Source organism: Carassius carassius, chromosome 38, assembly GCF_963082965.1.
Source record: "Carassius carassius chromosome 38, fCarCar2.1, whole genome shotgun sequence".
In the NCBI taxonomy this organism is placed as follows: Eukaryota; Metazoa; Chordata; class Actinopteri; order Cypriniformes; family Cyprinidae; genus Carassius; species Carassius carassius.
The window spans coordinates 19,569,252-19,594,313 of NC_081792.1; the positions used below are offsets into that span (position 1 = coordinate 19,569,252).

At 39.0% G+C, this 25,062-nt stretch overlaps 3 protein-coding genes across 4 annotated transcripts; 2 read left to right on the forward strand and 1 right to left on the reverse strand.

The window, feature by feature from the left end:
- Positions 1-207: 207 nt before the first annotated feature.
- Positions 208-4,133, forward strand: LOC132119516 (OTU domain-containing protein 5-A-like). Its single transcript, XM_059529553.1, has 9 exons — positions 208-1,000; positions 1,531-1,624; positions 1,960-2,024; positions 2,149-2,305; positions 2,415-2,563; positions 3,014-3,199; positions 3,283-3,490; positions 3,577-3,675; positions 3,770-4,133. The coding sequence occupies exons 1-9, from the start codon at positions 452-454 to the stop codon at positions 3,889-3,891; spliced, it is 1,629 nt and encodes a 542-aa protein (XP_059385536.1). The 5' UTR covers positions 208-451; the 3' UTR covers positions 3,892-4,133.
- A 2,908-nt stretch (positions 4,134-7,041) lies between these two features.
- Positions 7,042-11,680, forward strand: LOC132119517 (vacuolar fusion protein MON1 homolog B-like). Its single transcript, XM_059529554.1, has 5 exons — positions 7,042-7,635; positions 8,616-9,408; positions 10,736-10,883; positions 11,370-11,526; positions 11,611-11,680. The coding sequence occupies exons 1-5, from the start codon at positions 7,131-7,133 to the stop codon at positions 11,619-11,621; spliced, it is 1,614 nt and encodes a 537-aa protein (XP_059385537.1). The 5' UTR covers positions 7,042-7,130; the 3' UTR covers positions 11,622-11,680.
- Positions 11,681-12,605: 925 nt separating this feature from the next.
- Positions 12,606-24,823, reverse strand: LOC132119518 (bromodomain and PHD finger-containing protein 3-like). 2 transcript variants are annotated; one of them, XM_059529556.1, is made up of 13 exons: positions 24,388-24,823; positions 21,447-22,939; positions 20,460-20,613; positions 18,610-18,741; positions 18,335-18,463; positions 17,527-17,839; positions 17,049-17,306; positions 15,203-15,745; positions 15,012-15,090; positions 14,326-14,411; positions 14,148-14,233; positions 13,912-14,066; positions 12,606-13,815 (listed from the first exon to the last, which is right to left on the reverse strand). In XM_059529556.1, the coding sequence occupies exons 2-13, from the start codon at positions 22,925-22,927 to the stop codon at positions 13,632-13,634; spliced, it is 3,600 nt and encodes a 1,199-aa protein (XP_059385539.1). In that variant the 5' UTR covers positions 22,928-22,939; positions 24,388-24,823; the 3' UTR covers positions 12,606-13,631. The 2 variants fall into 2 exon arrangements, with proteins under 2 accessions (XP_059385539.1, XP_059385540.1); XM_059529557.1 differs by lacking the exon at positions 24,388-24,823 and adding an exon at positions 23,919-24,377.
- Positions 24,824-25,062: the final 239 nt, after the last annotated feature.

The window sequence follows — 25,062 nt, forward strand, 5'->3', positions numbered from 1 at the left end:
ATTGACTTAGTATGTGTGAATGGTGAAGTATTTGAAAAATAGGTTTTTAGATTCAAACTTTCTATAAAAACTATCTCTTAAATGACACAAATTATGGGAAATACTGGGAAAAGGGTCAAGAATCACAGTCAATAGAAGTGTTAATGCGCTAGGGGGCAGTACAAAGCAATATGAGCCCATTTGACAGGACAAAGCTGAGCAAGGGTCGGAAGTGACGTAAAAATCGCATTGTGGTTTGTTGATGTTTGTGTCAAACGCTCGGTCTTTAGGTGTTACGAAAGAAATAAAGTCGATCTGTGACGACTGTGTTGATTCGCCGAGACCCCGTATTATGTTAGGACGGGTGTAACTATACATGCAGCGAGCAAACTGTTCACAGACAAGCGAAAACGGCAGTTTATGATCTGCGTGTAACTCATAACAACACACATCACCGCACGCTGGGCCAGCGATGACAATCCTCCCGAAGAAGAAACCGGCCTCTACAGCCGGTGGCGGGGATCATACGGACGAAGCGGACAGAAGAGGCGGCTCTGAGTCGCACCCTCATCCCCTCGCAGGACGATCGGGGTCCAGACCCAGGGCCTCTCCGCCACCGTGGACATACCAGGCCACACCGCACACGTCCAGAGAGGAGCGGCGGATCGAGGCGAGCGCTCGCCCGCAGCAGGCCTCCCCGCAGCCAGGTCCCGCTGGAGCACCGGTCGTGCAGTGCGAAGGGAACGCGAACTCGGTTGTGGTTGCGAGTCGTGTCGAGGTGCCCTGCGGTGCAGGTGTTGTTGGAAGCTGCTGCTCGGGACCCGGACTCAGCAAGCGCAGACGACAGGCGGTGTGCTCCATCGGTCTGACAGGTGGAGGAGGTAGAGTGGGAGGCGGAGGTGGAGGAGGGGGCAGTAGTCCAGTCTCAGAATCCGAGGACGGAGCTGGAGGCAACAACAGTGAGGATGAGTATGAGAATGCGGCCAGTCTTCAGGTGGTGGACCCCGCCACTGTCGAGCAGGTATCAAACTGCCGTTTGTCAGGATACTTGGCAACACAAGGTTGGCAACAGGTTGCCAGTTGTGTTATCCTCTAAAATGCATTAAATGTGTAGCTGCTGTTCTTAATTATCTCTACACATTCACTGTTACTGTAAACGTTTTTAATGTCATTCATAATTGAAAGAAAATAAATAGATTTTCCTAAGAAATACAGTAATGTTACTAGACTGAATGAAAATTCTCTCGTTATTAACCCCCTAATTTCTTTCCAATTCTGTTTTGAGTTTTGGTCTTTTAATTATTGACTTAATTAATTCTATGAAAATACAGTTAAAAGTTCAGTAAATGCACACACAAAAAAAATTGTTGAAATTATGGACATAACCTCATACAAGTAAACCTACATAATTGGATGTTTGACAGAATTTTTTTTTTTAACCAACTATTAAACTGTATGCCCAAATACATTTTGGAGACACTGTCTATTTTGGTGTTATGTATGTGCTCGTTGTAATATAATATACTTTCCTGGTTACCTTTTGGCCTACAGCAAGAAGAATGGTTTGAGAAAGCCTTGAGGGAAAAGAAAGGCTTTGAAATAAAAAAAATGAACGAAGATGGAGCATGTCTTTTCAGAGCAGTCGGTAATATTTCTCTTCTGTGTCTTTTTAAGAGTTTATTACTTGAAAGCTGAGTTAGTTTGTCTTTAGGATATATGCTGTGCTTTGAATTTGCTGAAATTATCATTTAGCTGTGCAGATGTAGTCATGTGCTTTTTCAGCGCATAGGTACTACATTGTGGCAGGGTTTCCACAATTAAAGAAACCCTTGAAATATCAGTTTTTCAGTCCTAAAGTAGTGATGGAAATTATTAAAACCTTTAAAAAAATCTATAATTTCTGTTTTTATTAATGTTTTGAGTTTACATTTAAAAAAAAATTGTGATTTTGTTATGCGCTTTTATCATTTTTTTTTAAAGCTGATCAAGTATATGGGGACCAAGACATGCACGATGTGGTACGGAAGCAGTGTATGGATTATTTGGTGAGTCAGTTTCATATTTAAGAATAAATTATTTGCATTTAAATAAATGCGAAATGTGAACTTTACCCTTTTGAATTATTGACCAAGGTGCCGCTTAGATTTTTTGTTTATACTTGCATTGCAGACGAAAAATGCAGATTACTTCTCCAGTTATGTCACAGAGGACTTCACCACATACATTAACAGAAAGAGGAAGAACAACTGTCATGGGAATCACATTGAGATGCAGGCCATGGCAGAAATGTACAACCGGCCGGTGGAGGTTTACCAGTATGGCATAGGTTAGTTAATATCTGTTAAATTCCTGGCATCTTATAGGCTGTCTGTGGTATATTTGAGAAAAGAAGAGGAAATACATTTTAATTTTATTTAAAAATCCCCAATTTCCAGAGCCAATAAATACGTTCCATGGCATCCAAGAGAATAAAGACGAGCCGATACGTGTCAGTTACCATAAAAACATCCATTACAACTCTGTGGTGAATCCCTTCAAGGCCAGTATTGGGGTAGGGCTGGGCCTCCCCTCCTTCAAACCGGGGGTAGGTGTTGTGAATAAGATTCATATGTGTTTACCCTTATAATATTTCACTCAGTAATTTTGCTGAGAATGTACTCACCCTCAGGCCATCCAAGATGGGGATGGGTTGTCTTCATAAGTTTAGCATTACATCACTTGCTTACCAATGGATCCTCTGCTGTGAATGGGTGCCATCAGAGCGAGAGTTCAACAGCTAATAAACAACTCACAAGGCATTAATTGATGGATTGCAGTTGTGTGGATTACTGTAATCTTTTTATCAGCTGTTTGAACTCTCATTCTGACTGCACCCATTCACTGAAAAGGATCTACTGGTGAGCATAATGTAATCACCAGTCCCCAGATGATAAAGAAACAAACCTATAAACATCTTTTATGGCCTGATGGCGAGTACATTTTTATTTTTTGGATGAACTGTTACTTTAATATTTGTTATTTTGTTGGAGTTTAGCATGCTGACCAGAGTCTCATGAAAAACGCTATTAAGACGTCTGAGGAGTCTTGGATTGAGCAGCAGATGCTGGAGGACAAGAAGAGAGCATCTGATTGGGAGGCCACCAATGAGGCCATCGAGGAGCAGGTGGCTCGTGAGTCCTACTTGCAGTGGCTTCAGGACCAAGAGAAGCAAGCAAGACAGGTATGAAACCATCCCACCCGTGCTAATCAAACAAAAAAGTTTAAACAACTCTGAAACATTTGCCTCTCTGCTTTTCCATTCAGCCTCGTAAAGCTAGTGCCACCTGCAGTTCTGCCACAGCTGCTACATCCAGTGGCTTTGAGGACTGGGGATGCCGGTCTCCCCGCCAGCGCAGCTCTGCACCCTCTCCAGAGCATCCAGGCCCGGCTCACCCTGAACCCCCTGTCAAACCCCCCTCCCCAGCTGGAGCTTCTCTGGTTTTTCCTAAACCCCCGTCACCATGTGCCCCAGGTATCTATGTATATGTATGTTTTCTATGTTTACACTAATATGCATTTCTTGCTTAATGACTGGTTCTTCCTGGACTTCTTTTCAAGGTCCAAGTCATCAGTCTTCTGCCAACTCTTCCCTCGTGTCTCTCTACCCAACTTTGGGCTACAGGACTCTAATGCAGGATATGTCACCTACTGCCTTCGGTAAAGCATCATATGCTTCTGTATAAATGTTTGTTGATTTACAATACATGTCTTTAAACAAACTTAGTTAATTAGGTGGTTGATTTGTTTTTAGGTTTAACAGATTGGGAAGATGATGACGTTCTGGCCTCAGTTCTGGCTGCTTCACAACAAGAATACCTCGACAGCTTGAAGAAAAATGCAATGCACAGAGAATCTTCTCCAGACTGCAGTTGATATAATGGACAGCACAACTGGCAGCACAAACCACAGAACAGCTGCATTTCTACATTTCAACACATTGCAATGTTTCTTCCTCTCCACTCTTTATAAATACCACTGTATTTTGATCTTTTTTCTTTTTCATTTTTTTGGCTAACCCATTTTCCTTAATTTCATTAAGCGTCATGGACCTAGTTAGGTGCGTTTAAATAAATACACATTGTAAAATTAATATAAAAAATATCAACTCAACTGTTTATTATTATCAGGTGTTTTCATTATTTCAGCAAAACAAATTATACTTATTATTAGTATAAGAATTTTGAAAATATTGTGATTTTTCTTCTCATTTTTCCAATATTGAACAATGCAGCACAGCAAGCTGCAGGTTTTTGGTTATTTAAAGATGAACAATAAACAATTCAAATTCATGCTTTGATGTTTGCATACCGTACAGAAGTATTTAGTGAAACTTGAGGTTCCTCTAGTTTCTGAAAATCTAATTTCATAACATATGAAACATACACACACACACAATTGATATATATATCAATTGCTAAGTACAAATTGTATATATTGTGCATATTATATATGTAATTGTATAAGTTTATATATTGTGTATATAGATATATATTTATGTGTATTAACATGGAAATATACAGAATAACAAATAGATAGATATACACGTGCGTGCACACACACACACACACACACACACATATATATATATATATAGTCAAGTTTGAGATCAGTGAGACTTTTTTTTTTTTTTTTAAAGAAGTCTTTTATGCTTATCAAGACTGCATTTATTTGATCAAAAATACAGAAAAAAAATAAAATAAATGCAGCCTTGATGATCTTTAAATACTTCTAAAAAAAAAACAATTATTACTAATCCCAAATATTTGAACAGCTGTATATGTGTGTGTGTGTGTGTACAGTCGTGGCCAAAAGTTTTGAGAATTACATAAATATTGGAAATTGGAAAAGTTGCTGCTTAAGTTTTTATAATAGCAATTTGCATATACTCCAGAATGTTATGAAGAGTGATCAGATGAATTGCATAGTCCTTCTTTGCCATGAAAATTAACTTAATCCCCAAAAAACCTTTCCACTGCATTTCATTGCTGTCATTAAAGGACCTGCTGAGATCATTTCAGTAATCGTCTTGTTAACTCAGGTGAGAATGTTGACGAGCACAAGGCTGGAGATCATTATGTCAGGCTGATTGGGTTAGAATGGCAGACTTGACATGTTAAAAGGAGGGTGATGCTTGAAATCATTGTTCTTCCATTGTTAACCATGGTGACCTGCAAAGAATTGCGTGCAGCCATCATTGCGTTGCAGATAAATGGCTTCACAGGCAAGGATATTGTGGCTACTAAGATTGCACCTAAATCAACAATTTATAGGATCATCAAGAACTTCAAGGAAAGAGGTTTAATTCTTGTAAAGAAGGCTTCAGGGCGTCCCACGCACAGTGAGGCGAAGACTTTTGGAAGATGGCCTGGTGTCAAGAAGGGCACAAAGAAGCCACTTCTCTCCAAAAAAAACATCAGGGACAGATTGATCTTCTGCAGAAAGTATAGTGAATGGACTGCTGAGGACTGGGGCAAAGTCATATTCTCCGATGAAGCCCCTTTCCGATTGTTTGGGGCATCTGGAAAAAGGCTTGTCCGGAGAAGAAAAGGTGAGCGCTACCATCAGTCCTGTGTCATGCCAACAGTAAAGCATCCTGACACCATTCATGTGTGGGGTTGCTTCTCATCCAAGGGAGTGGGCTCACTCACAATTCTGCCCAAAACCACAGCCATGAATAAAGAATGGTACCAAAACACCCTCCAACAGCAACTTCTTACAACAATCCAACAACAGTTTGGTGAAGAACAATGCATTTTCCAGCACGATGGAGCACCGTGCCATAAGGCAAAAGTGATAACTAAGTGGCACGAGGACCAAAATGTTGAAATTTTGGGTCCATGGCCTGGAAACTCCCCAGATCTTAATCCCATTGAGAAATTGTGGTCCATCCTCAAGAGGCGGGTGGACAAACAAAAACCCACTAAATCTGACAAACTTCCAAGAAGTGATTATGAAAGAATGGGTTTCTATCAGTCAGGATTTGGCCCAGAAGTTGATTGAGAGCATGCCCAGTCGAATTGCAGAGGTCCTGAAAAAGAAGGGCCAACACTGCAAATACTGACTCTTTGCATAAATGTCATGTAATTGTCGATAAAAGCCTTTGAAACGTATGAAGTGCTTGTAATTATATTTCAGTACATCACAGAAACAACTGAAACAAAGATCTAAAACCAATTTAGCAGCAAACTTTTTGAAAACTAATATTTATGTAATTCTCAGAACTTTTGGTCACGATTGTATATACATACATACACAGACACTCGCACACATTCTTATAAATCTAGTGTATTTATAGAAAATTAGAATGTGGTCTCACTCTTGATATATTTTTTCATGGCCTTCTATTTTGAAACATGTCAACCGGAAGTGGTTGTTGGTATTTATTTTGCAGTGTTTTTTTACGTCAGGCTTCCTGGAGCAGCCGCCGGCTGAGTCAGATTAAGCTAAGGATGATCTTGGTTTTGATTTATCGTTAATAATTTATTCAATCAGACATGCATGTGATTATGACGATTAGTAAATCAGTTCACGAGAGGAATCCTTTATTGCGGGAGATCATGAGCTTTTCCCATAAACATCGTAACGTTAGACTAGCTGAAGTTACTGTCCTGTAATCAGCTTGATAGCTCTGTAGTTTGAACCAATCCTTATTATTTAAATAACTGCGATTAGTAGTCATTCATCATTATTAAAGTTTGTTCAAACTCCAGGAGCGCTGCAGATATGGGATAACACCAGTAATCAGATTAAACGTGTTTAAACGTCACATTTGTACACGAAGTACGAAGCTCCATTCATTAAATTGCTTTGCTGAAATATTTGCCGTTTGATTTGGTGTTATTAAGTCACTTTTTCGTTATAAATTCAGATGTTTGCATGTTGACATAGATCAGGTGAGTCAAGAAAGTGGAAATATGGAGGAGGAGGTGAAGATATGTGATCCATCCATCCTTCCACAACATCTGGATCAGACAGGTAAGGCTTTGCGCTAGTTCACTAGTCAAACGTGTGTTATAGTGGCTAACCTGCTGATTCTACTCTGCTTTCCAGATGTTGCATACTCAGATAGTGATGTCCCATCAGAAAACCATTGTGTGAATGAAGATCACAGGATGCCTTCAGACCCAGAGGGGCTCTTGGAGTCAGCAGACCCTAAACCAATAGAGAACTGCCAGTCACAAGAGCCTTCAACAGATATGCAAAAGCTCCACATTGATGAAGACCGTGCTCTGTGTGCCGGTGGTTCAGAGACTGATTCTGGGAAAGCGTCGGAGGACTCTGCACTAGCGGACATTGGCCATGATGGCTCGGGTGAGTTTGTCGTAACCATGTTAGCCCGGCGTCAGATCGAAGAGCAGGGATTGGGTATTGAAGAAGTCTCGTCCCCTTTATCCGAGACTGGCACTCCTCTGGGACCTTCCTCGCACAGGAACGAGGATGTGACGGCGGATAGTTGGAGACAGCACAGGAAGCATGTGTTTGTGCTGAGCGAGGCTGGGAAGCCCATCTACTCCCGATATGGAAGTGAGGAGGCCCTGTCCTCCACCATGGGAGTGATGATGGCCCTGGTGTCCTTCGTTCAAAGTGGAGACAACATCATCCGTTCGGTCTATTCCGGTAAGTGACTTCTAAATGATTGGCTCAAAGACCCCGTAAAAATCAAAAATGCATGCTTCAATAGCTCATTTACTCATAAACGTGCATGGAAAATGTTAATATATTAATGAAAATATGAATATATTAATGAAAATATTAATGACCAGACTTGCACTTAACAGTGTTTGCAAATCTTTGTCCAATCAAATGCTTTTCTAAAACGTGAAAGCTCCACCCTCTTATATCCTGTGACATCTAAAGTGTATCTAAAGAGTATCTAAAGTGTTAAATTTAATTTCACTGATCTGAAAATCTTTCGAATTAATTTGGATGAACAATTAATCATTATTTCATTAATACTTTGCATAAAGAAAACATTGTTAAATTGGGTTGAATATATTGTAGGTTTTTCATTTTTATTTTATTTTTATTAGCTGTCTTGTATTCTATCATATATTTTATTTAAAAAAAAATACACTTATGTACAAAAATTTGGCTCGTCAGATTTTAAATGTTTAAATGAAAAATCTCTTATGCTCACCAAGGCTGGATTTATTTGATGAAAGTAAATAGTAATATTGTAAAATATTATTTCAGTTTAAAATAGCTTTTTCTATTTTAATATATTTTAAAATGTAAATTATTCTTATGATGGCAAAGCTGAATTTTCAGCATCATTACTCCAGTCTTCAGTGTCACATGATCCTTCAGAAATCATTCTAATATGCTGATTTGATTCTCAAGAAACATTTCATATTATCAATGTTGAAAACAATTGTGCTGCTAAATATTTTTATGGAAACTATTTTTTTTTTTAAGTAAATAAATAAAAAACATCATTAAAAAAAAAAAAAGTAAATACATAAATCTACATTAGTACAAATGTGAACAAATTCTTGTATAATTGTTGCGTTAGACCCAAGAACAATTAATCATATACCAAGTAATCATTCTTAAATAACTTGAGCAGGATTCTTTGCTTCTGTTCTTCTCCCCGATAGATGAGCACACAGTTGTGTTCATGCAGCTGGGTCCTCTGGTGCTGGTGTCCGTCTCCAGCAGCCGTCAATCAGAGCAGCAGCTCCGGAACGAACTGCTCTACGTCTACAACCAGATCATCAGCATGCTCACGCAGGCCAGCATCACCCGCATCTTCGAGCACAAGAAGAACTATGACCTGCGTCGTCTGCTGGCCGGCTCGGAGAAGATTCTCGACGGCCTCCTAAACCTCGTAGATTCAGACCCCAGCTTCCTACTCTCCGCCGTGCACTGTCTCCCCTTGGCCTCGTCTCTCAGGGACTCCCTCAGTCAGATTCTCCAGAAGGCCATCACTGCTAACCTGGTCTTCTCCATCCTCATAGCCAAGAACCAGCTGCTCACCATAGTGCAAGAGAAGATGGTCATTGACGAGGCCCGACTGGAGCCTGCTGACCTCCACCTCCTGCTAAACCTCATCGGGGCCTCGTCTGCCTTCCAGGCTGGGGAGATCTGGACGCCCATCTGCCTGCCCAGTTTTAACCCTGACTGTTACTTTTATGCGTACATCTCATATCTGGACCCTCCTGAATGCACTGTTTGTCTGGTTCTTCTCTCTACTGATAAAGAGGCGTTTTATTCGGTGGCCGGGTGTAAGAGGAAGATCGAGGAGGCTATGCAAACGCAGAATGCGCTCAGCTCCATAGCGAAAGCTCATTCGTACAGCGTTAGTCAGGTGGGAGTATCTGACCTCAGGCATTTCATGTACAAGCCTTTTGATGTGCCCGACAACCATCGCCAGCTAACACAGTTCACCAGGTGAGTCGTTTGAGAAGCTCACAAAACCTGTCCAGCTCTTATTTCATCCCAAAATAAAACAGAAAAAAGTAAGAAATTATATATTTTAGTTTAGTACCATCAAGAAATTTTTTTTAGTTCTAATGAGCTTTTATTTTATGGCTGCTAACGGATAAATGCAGATATTAAAAATGACTTGCTATACTATTTTGTCCAAAAAAAAACAAAAACACGTTTACATTTAGGGGAATATGTGCTTAGGAAGTCGTGGCCTAATGGTTAGAGAGTCGGACTCCCAATCGAAAGGCTGTGAGTTTGAGTCCCGGGCCGGCAGGAATTGTGGGTGGGGGGAGTGCATGTACAGTTCTCTCTCCACCTTCAATACCACGACTCAGGTGCCCTTGAGCAAGGCACTGAACCCCCAACTGCTCCCCGGGCGCCGCAGCATAAATGGCTGCCCACTGCTCCGGGTGTGTGCTCACAGTGTGTGTGTGTGTGTTCATTGCTCTGTGTGTGTGCACTTTGGATGGGTTAAATGCAGAGCAAAAATTCTGAGTATGGGTCACCATACTTGGCTGAATGTCACTTCACTTAGGTGTCATAAAATAGTGTTACAATGTAAAAAGTATTAACTTTCTTAATGCAAGAGATAATTGCTTTTTTCCTTTTGATTTTTAGATCAAATGTGAGCTGGACCTGTTTTTATGAGATTAACCCACATAAAATAAATGTATGCGCTACGATGCAGTGAAATTAATTCAAGTAATAAAATAACTTTTAAAAATTAAATAAAAATAATTTAAGGTTAATTGAAAAGTATGTCAAACTGATAAACATGGAAAAAGGAAAAATAAAAGCGAAGTCAAAATTTTAACAAATACTATATGTAAACAGTACAATAAAAACTCTGACGTTTTAGTTGTTTTCAATTTACAAATTTTTAAATGCATTTAAAGTTTTATTTTTGCTGAATAGGAGATAAAGTCTTTCACTAAGGCTGACTTCATGATGTTAGATTTTTTTATCAGCATCTTCATAACCAACTTTTTGAACCGTATCTGTGAGATTAATATTTTCACTCTATACCTGAGCTCATGCTCACACACATTTCTCAAATGAATGTCATGGAGGACAGTAATTGAAAGCATGTTTTCAAAATTAATTCTATTGATTGATACCCACAGACTGCAGTGGTTTTATTGAAAGTGCTCTGTTTGTCATAAGATGTGTGGTACAATGTGGGGCTACTAATATAATTTCTGAAAACATTGATGAATGACATACAGAAATGAGATCTAATGCACAAAACCACATTTGTTTTCCTCTCGGTCTCATGGTTTTCCCGCAGCCCAGAGATGGAAGCCCCTTACAGCAGTGAGGAGGAGCAGATGAGACTCCTGGACCTGTACAGAGACATGCACGGCCGAATCCACAGCACCTCACGTCCCCTCAAGCTCATCTATCATGTGGCCGAACGTGAGACTCTGCTGGCCTGGGTATGTGAATAATAACTGCTGTCACATGCATCTGTTCTCAGTCCTCCAAAGGCAAAACATGTTGATGCTGTGCTTTCTATCTTGCCTGGCGCTTTCACAAGCTCTCTGCGCAGACCTTAAAAGATCAAGTTACCTTCAAGGCCTGTGAGCAATTTGCAAATGAGGATCCTCTTGACCTTGCTCCAAATGGAGTCACTTTGTGATTGATTATTAGGTGGGAATCTTTATAATTTTCTCAGGTTCATTACGTGTTGCATAAAGCAATTTCAATCAAAATTCAAATTTGCTGAAAATGTATTCACCCTCAGGCCATCCAAAATATAGGCGTGTTAATTTCTTCATTAAAACAGATTTGGAGAAATGTAGTATTGTTCATCAATGGATCCTCTGCAGTGAATGGGTGCCGTCAGAATGAGAGTCCAAACAGCTGATAAAAAGCAAATTGGCATATTTGGTCTGAACTATTCCTTTAATTTCTCATTCCAGGTCACGAGTAAATTTGAGTTGTATACATGCTTCAGCCCACTTGTCACAAAAACCTGTGCCATCAATGCCATCACCAAACTGCTGCGCTGGATCAAGAAGGAGGAAGACCGTCTGTTTATCCGATACCCTGCAAAATACTCCACCACCCCCAACCCCAGTAAGAGCTGAATCAGATTATGATTTCTTGGTCATTTACAAGATTCCCTCCATCAGCTGACCACCTGCACTGATTTGCTTTCAGATGCACACTGACCAGACCAACTTAAAATGTCACGACGTGCATCTCTGCATTCGAACTTAACTCCGTTTAGCTGCTTTTTTAGTTTTTTTGGACTATTTGACAGACACATCTTGGACTGGATCTAATTTTATGTGGAAGAAAAGCGAATCACATTTTGTGAATGTTATAAACTCTTATAATTCCAGAACAGAACACTTTGAGCTTTACGTAGCAAGAGGCCCAATAAAATGTGGATTTTCTTCTCCTCAGCTGGTGGCAGTGAACAATTATTGAGGATATAACTGGATTGTTTTATTTAATAGAAAAATATTCATGGACATTTAATTGCATAAATTAGAATGTTTATGGTACAAAATGAAAAGATCAAATTTGGTTAATGAAGAAGATGAGCTGTTCATCATGGTTTCTGGCTGCTGGAGCTGTGCATTGTCACACTGCACCTTTGTTCATTGTACTTGTGATGTATTTTAAAGGTTTCCTTTGACTTTTTGTCTTACATGGTTTTCTACTTCAAACCAAACAGACCAAATCTTGCTCCATTTTAATAAATGAAAATAACATGATCTGAAACATCAGAAGATCATAAAATTACGTCCTTACTATGGGATTAATGTTCTTTTATTTTTGTCTTTCTTAGGTTACTGCACGATACAAGTGGCTTACTGTTGTATATATGTTTGTTTGCTGTTTGACATGCCAGTCATGATTTGTGACATTTATTCCTATCTAATAATATCAAAACCACCAAAATAAGTTAGGTTGAACCCACTGGGCATAACAGGAAAATCCTCATTGTATGGTTTTTAGAGAACTACATAAACATTTGTATTCAAGAGGATTAATATATTGGTGCTGGAATAAATCTGAGGTAGCTCAAAGTACATGTTGTATTTTGAAATCTTATTTACTTGCATGAAGGCTAAATATAGTGTAAGTGTGGGATCAAGATGTATTACTCAAGTTCAGCTTGTAAACAGATGACATACAGGGAAACATCAGCTCGACAGTGTTTTTATTTCTCGTTTGAGAAAATACTGTTTCAGACATTTTTATTTGTTTGGTACTATTACCTTTTTTCCCCCACAGGCTTTAAAAAAACATTTCTTTTTTACTCTACATTCATGATCTAAGAGACTACATAGTATTTTATTCTATAATGTTCTCTCACTGTAGACCACTAAGGAACAATTGCATTAAAGTTGTAATGCTTTCTGAATAATATAAAGCTCAACAGAGCTGTTAAATTAAACCTTCTCAATTACTATTAAATAACTTTTCCATAACCACTCCAAATAAATTAAAATGACATTTACAAAGTTTGCCATTAATTTACATTTCAGATTTTAAAACACATCTGCATATTTTCTACATGCATTTATATTTACACACTGATCTTCTCCACCGACAACTACAATCTCGTCAACAGATGCATCCTTTTTCTTTCAAATAAACAGCACATATTAATTTAAAAAGGACACAAAACAGGTGCTGGGTATAAGCACTGCCAAATATATGACTATTTTCATTCAATGGCATCTCACAGTAGTTTAAAACTGTCATGGTAGTTGAACACCAGACGCTCAGAAGTTGGAATCTGATAAAGATGAAAAGCATATATGATCATGCTAGAATGATTAACCAGTAGCTCGAAGTAAAGTGTTACAAAAGGCATCTAGCTCCTGAACTTTGCTGCCTGAACACCCTGGCACATTGGCAACATGAGTGATACGATCAGCTCACGTTCAATAAAAACAAGTGGCAAAACATTTTCAACATACAGAAGAAATAAGTGCAATTACAACAAGTGAATTTCAACATTCTTAAAAATCTTAGTTGAATGAGAAGGTTAAAAGTGAGTTATGGATGGTAGGAAAACAAGACAGAAGAATTATTAAATAAATAAAAATGAGCTTATGAATCTGCCTTTCACTGGAATAAAAACCAATAAACAACTGAATGTTCTGAACGTATCTTCACTGGTACCTTACAGTCAGTTTACCAATACATTTAACAGAAATCCTCTATATAAAATTTGAGGGGTTAAAGGTTGAGTTTTCCTTCACTTGGCTCAGGTGTGTCATCGCCCGGTCATACGCCATGTGCACTGACTTGCGCACATTCGGTTTCTTGCCCTCCATCAGACGTAATCTGTCTACAGTGTCGTCAATGCCCATGTGATGGAGCTTGTCCAACGGCAGCCACTGCCTGATTGTCAATTAATAATAAAACAATGACTTTGGTAGGCTTAAAACAGACTTGCAGGTTTGAAATGTGTTTCATGAAATGTGTGTTTCACTTTACCAGGTTCTTTTTGTATCAAAAAACAGCACAAGAAAGAGCTTCTCCTCGGTCTCCTCCTTTCTGCGTTGACCCAGATCCAAAACGTCTGTAGGAGGCACAGGGATGGGGATGCCGTTGTGAAGAATTCCTTCCCGGGGCATATTAGGATTGACAATCTGTTGAAAAGCATCATTACTTTAAGATAGGATAGGTTGAATATAACAAACCATATATTCAAGTGCCCGTGTGATCCTTACCATTGCAGGGTATGAGGGGTATCCTCGACATTTTGCCCAAACTAAGGTAAGAGGTTCCATCTCATCATTCTGAGAAGTTTCTTCGCCTAGAAAAAAAGTAAAGAAAATGATAGTTGACCAAAACAAATTAATAAAAAAAAAAAAGAACAATATAGTTTAAGGTCTTTGTTGTACTCACTTGCATTGGAAACACCGTTCTCCTCCTCACCAACAGGAACTTTGCTGAGAGCTGGTTTACCACGACTGCGTTTTGGAGGTGAGGAACTGCATCAAATATTAAAGACATGTGTTTTTAAAATACAAGTCTCTTGTTTGTAACTGGCACCTTGAACACCTGCTGTTAACATATACCGTATGTCAGGTGATCCAATCTCAATTGGGCAGTGTAAATACCCCTTCATATAACTGGTTTCCAAGTACTTTTAATGTGCTTTTTGGGATGCTTTTTTGATTTGAGGTGGATACATATTTTATCCAGCAAGAAAACATGAGCATAAACTTATATACAGTAAACTTTGTAATGTATAAAGGATAAATTAAATGTATAAATTCTAAATTACATAAAACATTTTAAATGCAATTTTTATTTGTGAACATGACGCTAAATTTGCAAATAAACGCTTATTGTTATAGATTATAGTTATTTTCCCTGTTCTGAACAGAGATTGGGACAGTGCCACTGCATATCATGCCAAAGGGCTCATGGCATGCCGGCGCTTCATCAGCTTGAGAGCGGTTTATGAGCTCGGACTTTATAGTGACTGCCAATCAAACTTCCCAAAGGCTGACAGTGATCGGCAGCCGATCAATCGGAGCACCCCTAATTTAAATCCCTCAATTCAGTGTGCTGACAGCATCCATTACCTGTGTGCTGGGAAGGTGGGAGTGCAGCTTTCTGAATCTGACGAGTTGCCGCTGTGTCTCTTGAGTCCATTTGTGAAGCCTAAATAAAGAGCATTAGAGCACTTTAGCATATTAAGCACATCGTGGTGAACAGCTTTTAAATCACTGGTCAATAAACTTGAGTAATCGCCTTGGTAAAGATATTCCAGTACCGTTCTCTTCAGGTGGAGAATGGGCCTTTTCTCCTTCGCTGTCTGAGCATGAACTTGGTCCTCTGGATCTCAGCTGGTGAGGGGACGGAGAGGGCGATTTTGGGGCTGGTGACAATAATTTGGCTGGTGTGGCCTGCTCCGACAATGCATCATTTTCAGCTTTGCCTACTCCATTTTGCAATAAAACAGCCTTGTCCTTTGCCAGTCTAGTTCCATTTTTAGCTTTCTTGAAGAGGATCGATGTCCGACGACCCACACCCATTTTGGGGGAATCAGATGGGCTCTTTGTGGAGGAAACCCTGATCACAGGGTTGGAGTTCTTGTCTTCTTCTAAAGTCTGATCGTGATTTTCTTTCAGGCCCCTTTCTTTTGCTTTTGCCCTCTGTTTTCTGCTGCCAGGCTTATTTGACTGTGCTGCGGTGGTCCGCCCTGTCTCAAGGCTGAAGATAGGTGGGTTTGGTGGAGCATCTCCAGGTAAAGGTGAAGAGGCCGGACAAGTGGGTTCTTGCACTTTCTGTAATGTTGATTTCTTGGGATCTTCAGCTATGGAAAAAATAAATGATTAACTCATAATATTTGAATTAAAAACAGTAATTTTCCATAACTTGATGTATGGTTTTCTGCCATGGTCCATTTCTGAAGCTCAGTTGTGCCTCAATTAAAAAAAAGGTAATTTGAGACAGTTTAAAATAACATATTATCCATTGTTATTAACTTAAACTATTAAAACATTTTAATAATAAAATAAAGCTGAAACCAGATAAAATTTAAATCTTAAATGAAAAATCTATACTGACAAACCAAACTGGCAACTAACTGAAATAAATTAAGCTGAAGCTGAAATGCTACAATAACTCAAACTAAAACTAAAATAGTTTAATATAAAGCTTAATATAAATATTTAAAAAATACAAAAATCGCAAAAGCACATAAAACTACTGAAACTTAAACAAAAATTCAAAAGAAAAATTAAAATAAAATATTAACAAATACTACCATAGTATTTAAATAAAACTAAAACCTCAAAAGGAAAATTACCAGATATAAGGTCACAACAAAATATGAAGTTACAGATATGGAAAATAGTCGCATTTTTTTTTTTACTAAGGTGCAAATGGTCTGAGGCAAATTGAGGCATCAACAGTGGGCCTGGAAAAGAATAGCCCTCTTTCAAATAATTACATTTATTGCTTTGCAGTCTGAAATGCAGATGAACACCATTTTTGTTTTATCCAGCTGTATTCACTCATTTAAACTTCTAACATCCAAGTGAAAGATATAACACCAACATGTAAGAAAAAGAAGAAAAAACTGAATCACTGAGTTGGAAAAAGGATCACCCTTGTTAACTTGTAAACTCAATCAAGTGTTGCGAATCACCTTCTCAATGGCACAAAATGCCATTTGACTTTCATCTGTGATCAGCTGTGCTCATTTTGATTAGTTCAGCCTGAAAAGAGCTTTCCTGGAGCATTTCAGTCCTTGTAGTGCAACTGAATGCCTAAAAAGCCCAGTGAAATCTATTATTAAAAAGTGGAAGGTATTTGGTACAACACAGACCCTCCCTGGATCAGAATGTCACTCGAAACTGGATGAAAGAGCCAGGAGGAAACTGGTCAGAGAGGCAACCAAGAGCTACAGCAACTCTGGAACTCAAGCAGTTGCAAGAATTCATGGTCATAAAGAGTGGTCATTCTGTGCATGTGACAACATAATCCCAACAGACTTAAAATTGTAATTAATGCAAAAGGTCGGTTCAATAAAATACTGACAGAAGGGGGTGATCCTTTTTATCAGTGATTCAGTTTTTTTATTTTTTATTCTGACACTATTTACTTTGCATTACCTGTATTAGAGGTCATGTAATCCATCTTCTCATCGCTCTTTTCCTCTTTAATTTTTCCATTCAGCAATAGTGAGTTGCGGTCCTGGTGGCTGATTTTGTAACGGAGGCTGTTAATTTCTCTGCGCAGCAGTCGCATGCGTTTTGTGCGACCTCCGCTGGTGCGCATAGAAGACACCAGATCCAGTTTGTCCAGCAGGGTTTTCAGCTGGTCTTCAGGAGACATGTGCACACGATTTTCTGGGTCCAACAGCAAGTCAACTGTAAATCATTTGAGATAAAGAATTTTTTTTATAATTAATATTCAGGCACCAAGGGCTACATTTTTGGTGTTTTTAATCCTTTATTTAAACCTTAAAATGACCTGAAGGTGATTAGATAATGACCGAATGCAAATTGTTTTGAACTTCAGAATGTTTAATCACATCATTTAAAGACTGAACACCGTTTGGGTGACTTTTGGCATTGGAAAGAAGCTCACCTTCATCCCACCAGGAGACTGTGGCATTGTGTGAGCTGGGCTTTTCTGGCAGGTGCATGCCTGTGATGGGATCGAGGCCTATGCTGAGAGCCTGAAGTTGGGCGTGTCTCAGAATAGCTCCGCCCACCTCTCGAAGTTGCATGGCAGCTTTGTGGAACACTGTGTCATTGGAGTTGTACCTCAGACAGTTGGATATCATGAGATTGAAATCACTTTCCAAGTCAGCCACTGAGGAGTATTTATGGGCTTCCAGCTTGTCACGCATCGTAGAGAAGTCCATCGGCTCAGAAACAAACTCTAGATAGTCTGGAACCTAGGAAAACATTAAAAGACGACATGGTAAATAAGGATTTTCCTTACTCTCTTAAAATAAAAAGGCCAGTCAGTGTAGACAAACGCTAATGTACACAACAGGAACATTAAAAATGGGTCTGCAAATTTTTTTTCCTTTTTTTCCCTTTTTCAAATTTCTAAAATGTAAAGATATACATTTATGTATATCAACGGTTTTAAAAAAATTAGCAAGTTAGCCCAGCCTGATGAATGACAGTTTGAACTACCGCAAAGTTTGGGTGATTAGCATGGTCCAGTTAGCCCTTATAATAATAACTTAAATTTTATTTTCATCAATATTTATAAAATTGCAACATTTTCAATTATTTATACAATATTTTATTGTCATTCATTTTAATTATCTCTGACGTCTTAAATATCCTAAATTTAAAGTGATTTAAAACAACAACAAAAACAAAAAGTATTTAAATAAAATAGAATTGAAATTAAATAAAAATGTCTGTTATTTCCTCACCTCTTTCAAATCGACAGGTGTGGTAAAAATGTGATCAATATCCTTCTCCTGCAGCTGTTCAAGTGTAGAGTGCAGAAACACCAGCGCAGGGGTAAGTTGCAGCTCCAGGGTAGCCTGCTGAAGTTTCATCTTACGAGAGAAGAGAGCCAAATTAAATCAATGCTGTGAATTAGTAATTACCTCAGACCTGTTCTGGCAATAAGTGATGGTTAGCAGAGATCGGGCCTTGAGAATGTAACAAAAGAACATCACAGACATGAAAGGATCTATGTCACCTGTTCCCTTTTAAGTCTCTCTCTCTTTCGTATGAGCTCAATAAGAAGTCGAGCTTTTTCCAGGTCCTGACGAAGCTTCTGCCAATACTTTAGCTCTTCTCTAACAGCCTGCAACTTTGCATCTGGCTCTCTCTAAAAAGGAATAAAGAGAAAATCTGTGAAGACAATGCACATACAGTACAAACAACCCTGGGTCTATTAACACGCCTGATAAATAAAACTTTTGTCCTATGTAGACTTTTTCTGCTCTGATTTTGGGGAAAAATTTGCAGAATTCTGCAGAAAATTCCTTGATTTTAACAAGGAAAATGTGTTACTAAAAGATGAAAACATGATTAAACTAGCAATAATATTTAATAAACAAACAAACACAGGGCAGGTAAAATGTGATGACTAGTGCTGCAAATTTGTAGAAATCGACAGCGCTTTCTGCAGGCACAGATTCTGTGTGGGCTTGGTTATTCATAGTTGAAGTACATTTTATTTACACTCTTAATAAAAGCACAATGTGTAGGGGTGTAACCGAAAAAAAGGCGATACACTACCCACGGTACATACCGCGATACATTCTTTCTTGGCCTAGCCCGCCTCCTTCTGAGACAGCTGAAAAACGCATTTGGCCATGATGATTTTATAGATCCTTATATAAACTTTATTATCAGACAATATCTGAATATTTTTCTTGCGTAACAGTAAGTTTCTTTCACACTACATCTTTACAAAGAAAATACGACATTTCACAGTAGACACAGTAAATAAGATTGAATAAAATAAAAAATAAAAACACAAAAATATAATTCCTGTTTCGTGTACCTTATCCAGTTCTAGGATAGAATGATGTACAAAAGAGTGTTCTAATTTCACTCGGTTAAATCTGAAGTTTTAGACTTTAGTTGCTGTAAAATACGCAACTGTTACATAACTGCAACGTAATCTGACGAAAAAACTTTCGTTTTGCCACTGGCAACGACACTAATTACATCATGGCAACTGGAAAAGTGAAATTCTGTTTTGTCGCCACAACGTAGCTTTGTGATGATGTCAAGTAGTAACTGCGACGTCAAAGTAACGTCGTGGATCAGATAATTGTGTGTTGGTGTCGGTTTTATTTTTAAATGTATTTTTTATTTGGACGTGAGTAGCTAAACTAATTTATGTCCTTATTTGCCCAAACTATTTTAAAGGCTATTTCAACAGAAGTGAATGAGGAATTCAAAGTCATTAATAACTTTACATTTATTTTAACAAATACCAGCATGAACAACAAAAACGCTAGCTATTAATAAAAATATTTTTAAAAAGGTAAGTTACGTTGTGACAACCCTAAATGTAAAATTCCTGTTTTCGTTGGGATGTGGCAAATACTATCAAAAATAGAAACATTTACAATATTAATATTTAAATGAATGAAAACATCAAAGTTCGGTACTGAGCATCTTAATATGTGATATGTTAAAGATGTGTTATCAAGCATACATGCTAGTGGACAGATGATTACCGAATAATCACAGACAAATATTAACAAAAGGACTTCTGATAGACTGTGGGTAATATTACTTACAAAAGTTTGAAGTTGCAGTTACGTTGTCAATAAGTCATGAAATTACTAAAGTGTTATGAATACAGTACCTAACTGGAACGTTCTTGGTTATCTTATGACCTTAGGAGGCCGTGCTGGCGATGCTGCGAGGAGGTAATATAAGTGAATCTAGTGGTGCCATGCCATGAACCCTACCTCCACAGCAAACAGAACCAAATGAATCGAGTCTTGGTTCCAAAACCGTGATATGAACCGAACCGTGTCATTGGTATACTGTTACACCCCTAGTAATGTGTTACAGCCCACTAACCTGCTCAGACTTCTGAGCCTGTAGGTGAGAATGGAGCCGGCGGATGAGCGGCACTCCATTACGAGAGTGACGCTTTAGCAGCCAGTAATTGTGGAGCCTCTGCATAAACTGATTCTTCCTTTCAACAGAAACCCCTGTGCAAATCTTGTTGAGCCTATTTAAAAAATACGACAAAGGCCAACTGATAAATTCTAAATGAAACATTCACAACCTTTATTTCTTCTGTTATGATGCATGTCTAAAGTAACACAGGATATCCAATTGTGTTTATTTTTGTAAAAAAAAATTTTGTAAAAATTGAGTGTTCAATATTTGAATAGAGCTAGACCTAAATGTGCTGGTAAAGGACTTTAACAAGTCAGCCAGTATTGAGAATTACTTTTTTTTACAGGATGAGAAGGCTGAAGGTCAAGTTCACCTTCAAAAGCTTCTTGATGTATCCCAATAGTAATGCTTAAAGCATATATTTGTTTGCCATTATTGCAGTAACATTTATTACACTACGACCAATCAAAAGCTTAGTGTTAGTAAGTTGTTTTTAAATGTTTTTGAAATACGTTTCTTATACTTGATCAAAAATAAAGTAAAAATAGTAATACTGTAAAATTGTATTAAAATATAAAATAACTGTCAATGACAAAGCTGAATTTTCAGCCCTAGTTTTCAGTGTCCTGATATGGAGCTCAGGAAACAGTTCTTATTATTATCCATGTAGAAAACAGTTGTGCCGTTTTAAGGTTTTTCTTGAAACTATAATACTTTTCAGCATTCTTTGATGTATAGAAGATGACAAAAAAAAACAGCATTTATTTGAAATAGAAATTGTTACAAAGTAAAATTCTTTACTGTCACTTTTGATCAATTTAACATTCACTAGAATTAAGTCACTTCCACACTGACTGAAGATAAGGTTCTGCTACATGCTTACAGTGAAGTAAGATCAAAAGACCAGACATAACAAACAAAAGACCAGACGAAAACATTTACCTAAAGGAAGGTATCTGTGGTACCAGCAGAAGCGGCACTCCTGTCTTCCGTGAGGTCCCTGCCGGATTCTTCTGTTGTGCGGCTGAACCTTTTTTCCTCCCATTCTGGTTTTGCTGCAGCGGGGGGCCTAATGTGTATGACCTTTGACCTCTGTTACCCCTGCCCCCAACCAACCCATTGTCTTCATCCCCCTCAGTGCCTTTGCCAGGAGGCAAGTGGTTCTCGCAATAAGCAGTCTTCTTCACAGTAAAAGTAGTGCCATTGGCACCAGTCTCCCGCACCGGGTCTATTTTCATGTAGAGACCGGCTCTCTGGGCACAAGTGACGTGAAATGCCCTGTAGCAGTTCGCTTTGTGACACTGAATAGATGCTCCCCTGCCTTTCTGTTTGCACAGGTAACAGGTGAGCTTCCATCGTGCAGGAGGAATGTTCTTCACTCCCTCCACGGGCTCCAGGAACACAGTGTTGGCAAAGCACACTTCAGGGATCCATATAGCACAGATGACGTGGGTCCAACTTCCGTCGCTGGTTTGCTTAAATGCACCTCCCCGATTCGGGCAGAGGACACAATCGACGGGGCGTGAAGGGGACTGCAGACAGCGCCTGCACAGCCACTGGCCCTCAGGGATGTAAGGCACCCCGTAACATTCCTGGTGCACGGCGAGGTTACAGATGTCGCAGAACAGGATGACGTTGCTGTTGAGACACTCGTCGTCGAGGCAAACGCAACAGTAAGCATCCTCGTCAATAGTGCTCTGGGACAGCATCTGGCTCCGGGACTCCAAAATGGACTCTCGCTCAAGTCGGTCAATCAGTAACTCGAATGTATCAGGGGGGACCGAGGCATGTCCATCGGACACACGCTTCTGATTGACCATCTCTAGCCAAGCCATGTCCTCCTCATCCATGTCATACTCTGCCTCGTTGTCCAGCTCCTCACCTGACTTTTCCATGTAGCGGTAATAAGCCACAGGAAGAGGAGGAGCCTCTGAAGCTGTGAAAGTGTCCACCTTACGAAACGTAGGCTTAGGCAAGGGGGTTTGGATATGGGCGACCTGGTTCCGCAAGCCATACTGAGAGCTTGATCTCTTTTTGGCTGCGTGTCTGCCATCTTTCCGCTTGCTTTTAGATGTGGCTTGTTTGTTTCCCCGTTTTTGCTCACTGTTCTCTTTGTTACTGTTGCACTCTGTAAGATCCTGAGCCAGCATCTCATCCTCGGTTACGACAGAGAGCTGGTTGCAGATGTTGATCCGGTGGAGCCTTCCTTCCAGCTCAATCTCCACCATTTTCTGAGCCTGTGTATATGTAAGTGTGTCTCTGGTTGTAGAGAGGTTCAGTCTGTATGGAGAAGGTGGACAGAGTAAAGTGTCCATGTCAGCATGGCTGGATGGACCAACTTGACCCAGATTGTCTCCTCTGACCATTCCTCTCCCAAAGCCTCCATCCCTGGACTGGCCAACTCGTTTTCTTAACTTCCTCATTGGAGTTGTCCTCTTAATGTAAATAAATGTTTATTAAATATTTCTTACAAATATTGAGCAGATACTGTTGAAAAAACTTAAGGCAAGAGAGTACAGGCCAAACCATTTCATGCACTGGTCAGTTTTGGGCTATCGCTACATTTTGCTTCTAGAACATGTCTTCTTTCAGACTAGTAAGAAGAAAACATCCAAAACACACATTTAAGTGTTTATTTGTTCTATTACACTTTATCTTTTTGCATCAGTAGATTTGAATTAGATTACATAATTTTATTTTTTCAAATTGAGTTTTATTTCTGATTTACTGATCTTACTTCAGTAGCATGTACATACACCAACCTTTTCCTTTTTTTTTTTTAAAGAAGACATTGTTAAAATTATAATTAGCATATTTGTTATATATATATATATATATATATATATATATATATATAGGCAGTAGACAATTGGCAGATTTATGGAGCGATTAAAAAAATATCCAAAATCCCCTCAAGTAAAACCTTGAAGTCTAATAAGTCAGCAAAAATAAAAACTTTATTCATTTTAATTAAAGAAATGCATGCAAATTATTGCATGTATCATTAGACAATGCATCATATGCATATTTAAGCATAACAAGTATAATACAAAACTGTCTCAGTGCACTCTGATTTATCGAATCAAAACACTTGATGATTTAATTCATTCACCGGTTCACATGTAGTGTCTTGCCTTAAAACATAAAAACCTTAGTCCTGCAAAGCTTCTCAGGTTGTTTTAGCAATTATATGTGTTAACATCTGTACATAATAGAACATTAACTGTAAAACGTAGCAGCTAATCTGCTCCTTCGTCGTTTTTGCTGTAACATACAAATTAAAAGTAAATGATTTATTGTAAACAAAAACATCTTATTAATAATGAGTAGATACAGATTTACAGCATGCATGTCACTCCATTTGAAACATTAAAAATAAATATATATCAAGCGAACCAATAGGGTGCTTCGCACATATCACATGAATAGTTCGAGCCAATCACCGGGCAGACCATCAGTGTTTTCTCGACCCAGTTGACGTAGTTCGGTTGCAGAGCGCTAAATACCAATCCTGAAGCGAGACAGACAAGTCAGCCATTTTAGCAGAGCTTATGGGCAGTCTCAACCTTGATTGTTTTTCCCGATAACAAACTCTGACGGTTAAATATGTCCTATTTAGACTTGATCAACCAAACGACAGAAAATTGCATTTGACGCTATAGCTATCTCCAAGTCGTTTGCATGCAATGCCGTGTGCGTATCTGCAGAGAAAAAGCACTTGTATGCAATAAAGCGCCGTGTACAGTCAGCAAAGCAGCTAGTAAATAAGCGCCTTTCAGTTTTGGAGCCATATTTAGAGAGTGCAAGCAAGCAACCGCCGCGCTGTCTGCCCCTGCGACGCGACACTTTTCAGAAAGCAGTGCAAATAAATCAACAAACTTACTGTTTTATTGATCGCTCGAAACGAAAGAGAATGCCGGTCATATCCAGGAGCGACAGCGTCCTCTTCTGTAGCAAGACGGGCTTCCTCAACCCTCCATTGATGAGACTTCCCACAAAAACCTTTCTAAACACGTATCCCGGCTGTTTACACAACACTATCACGTTGACACGGTACTCGAGAGTTTCAAATAGGCGCCTGACATTGTTGCAAAGTGTATCGTGTGCATTGAATGTTGGTTTGTAATTAAATAGGCAAGAAAAATACGCCCCTTTAGAAAAAAAGGCGAATTCTCGGCGTTGTGTTTGCATTTGGCGCGCGCAGCGTGCGCACTGGTCTGTCATTGGTCGAAAGGCTCATCGCGAGGCCGTGGAGTCGTTCTGAAGCCAGTAGAGACTGAGAGCGAGGAGAAAAACAACACCACAGACTTCCCTGATCTGTTTGCGCGCATACACTGCATGTTCACAAGCTACTTAAAACGCCCGTGGATTGTATGGTTTATTGTGGAGAAAAACATGATTTCTTGACGATAGTTGACATAATAGCTAATAACAATAATACGATTATTATTATTATTATTATTATTATTAACCCTTTCACGCATAGTGGTCACTACAGTGGACAGCTATTAAAAAAGCATTTTCTTGAATTTGCACGGATTTTTATGGCAAAGTTGCA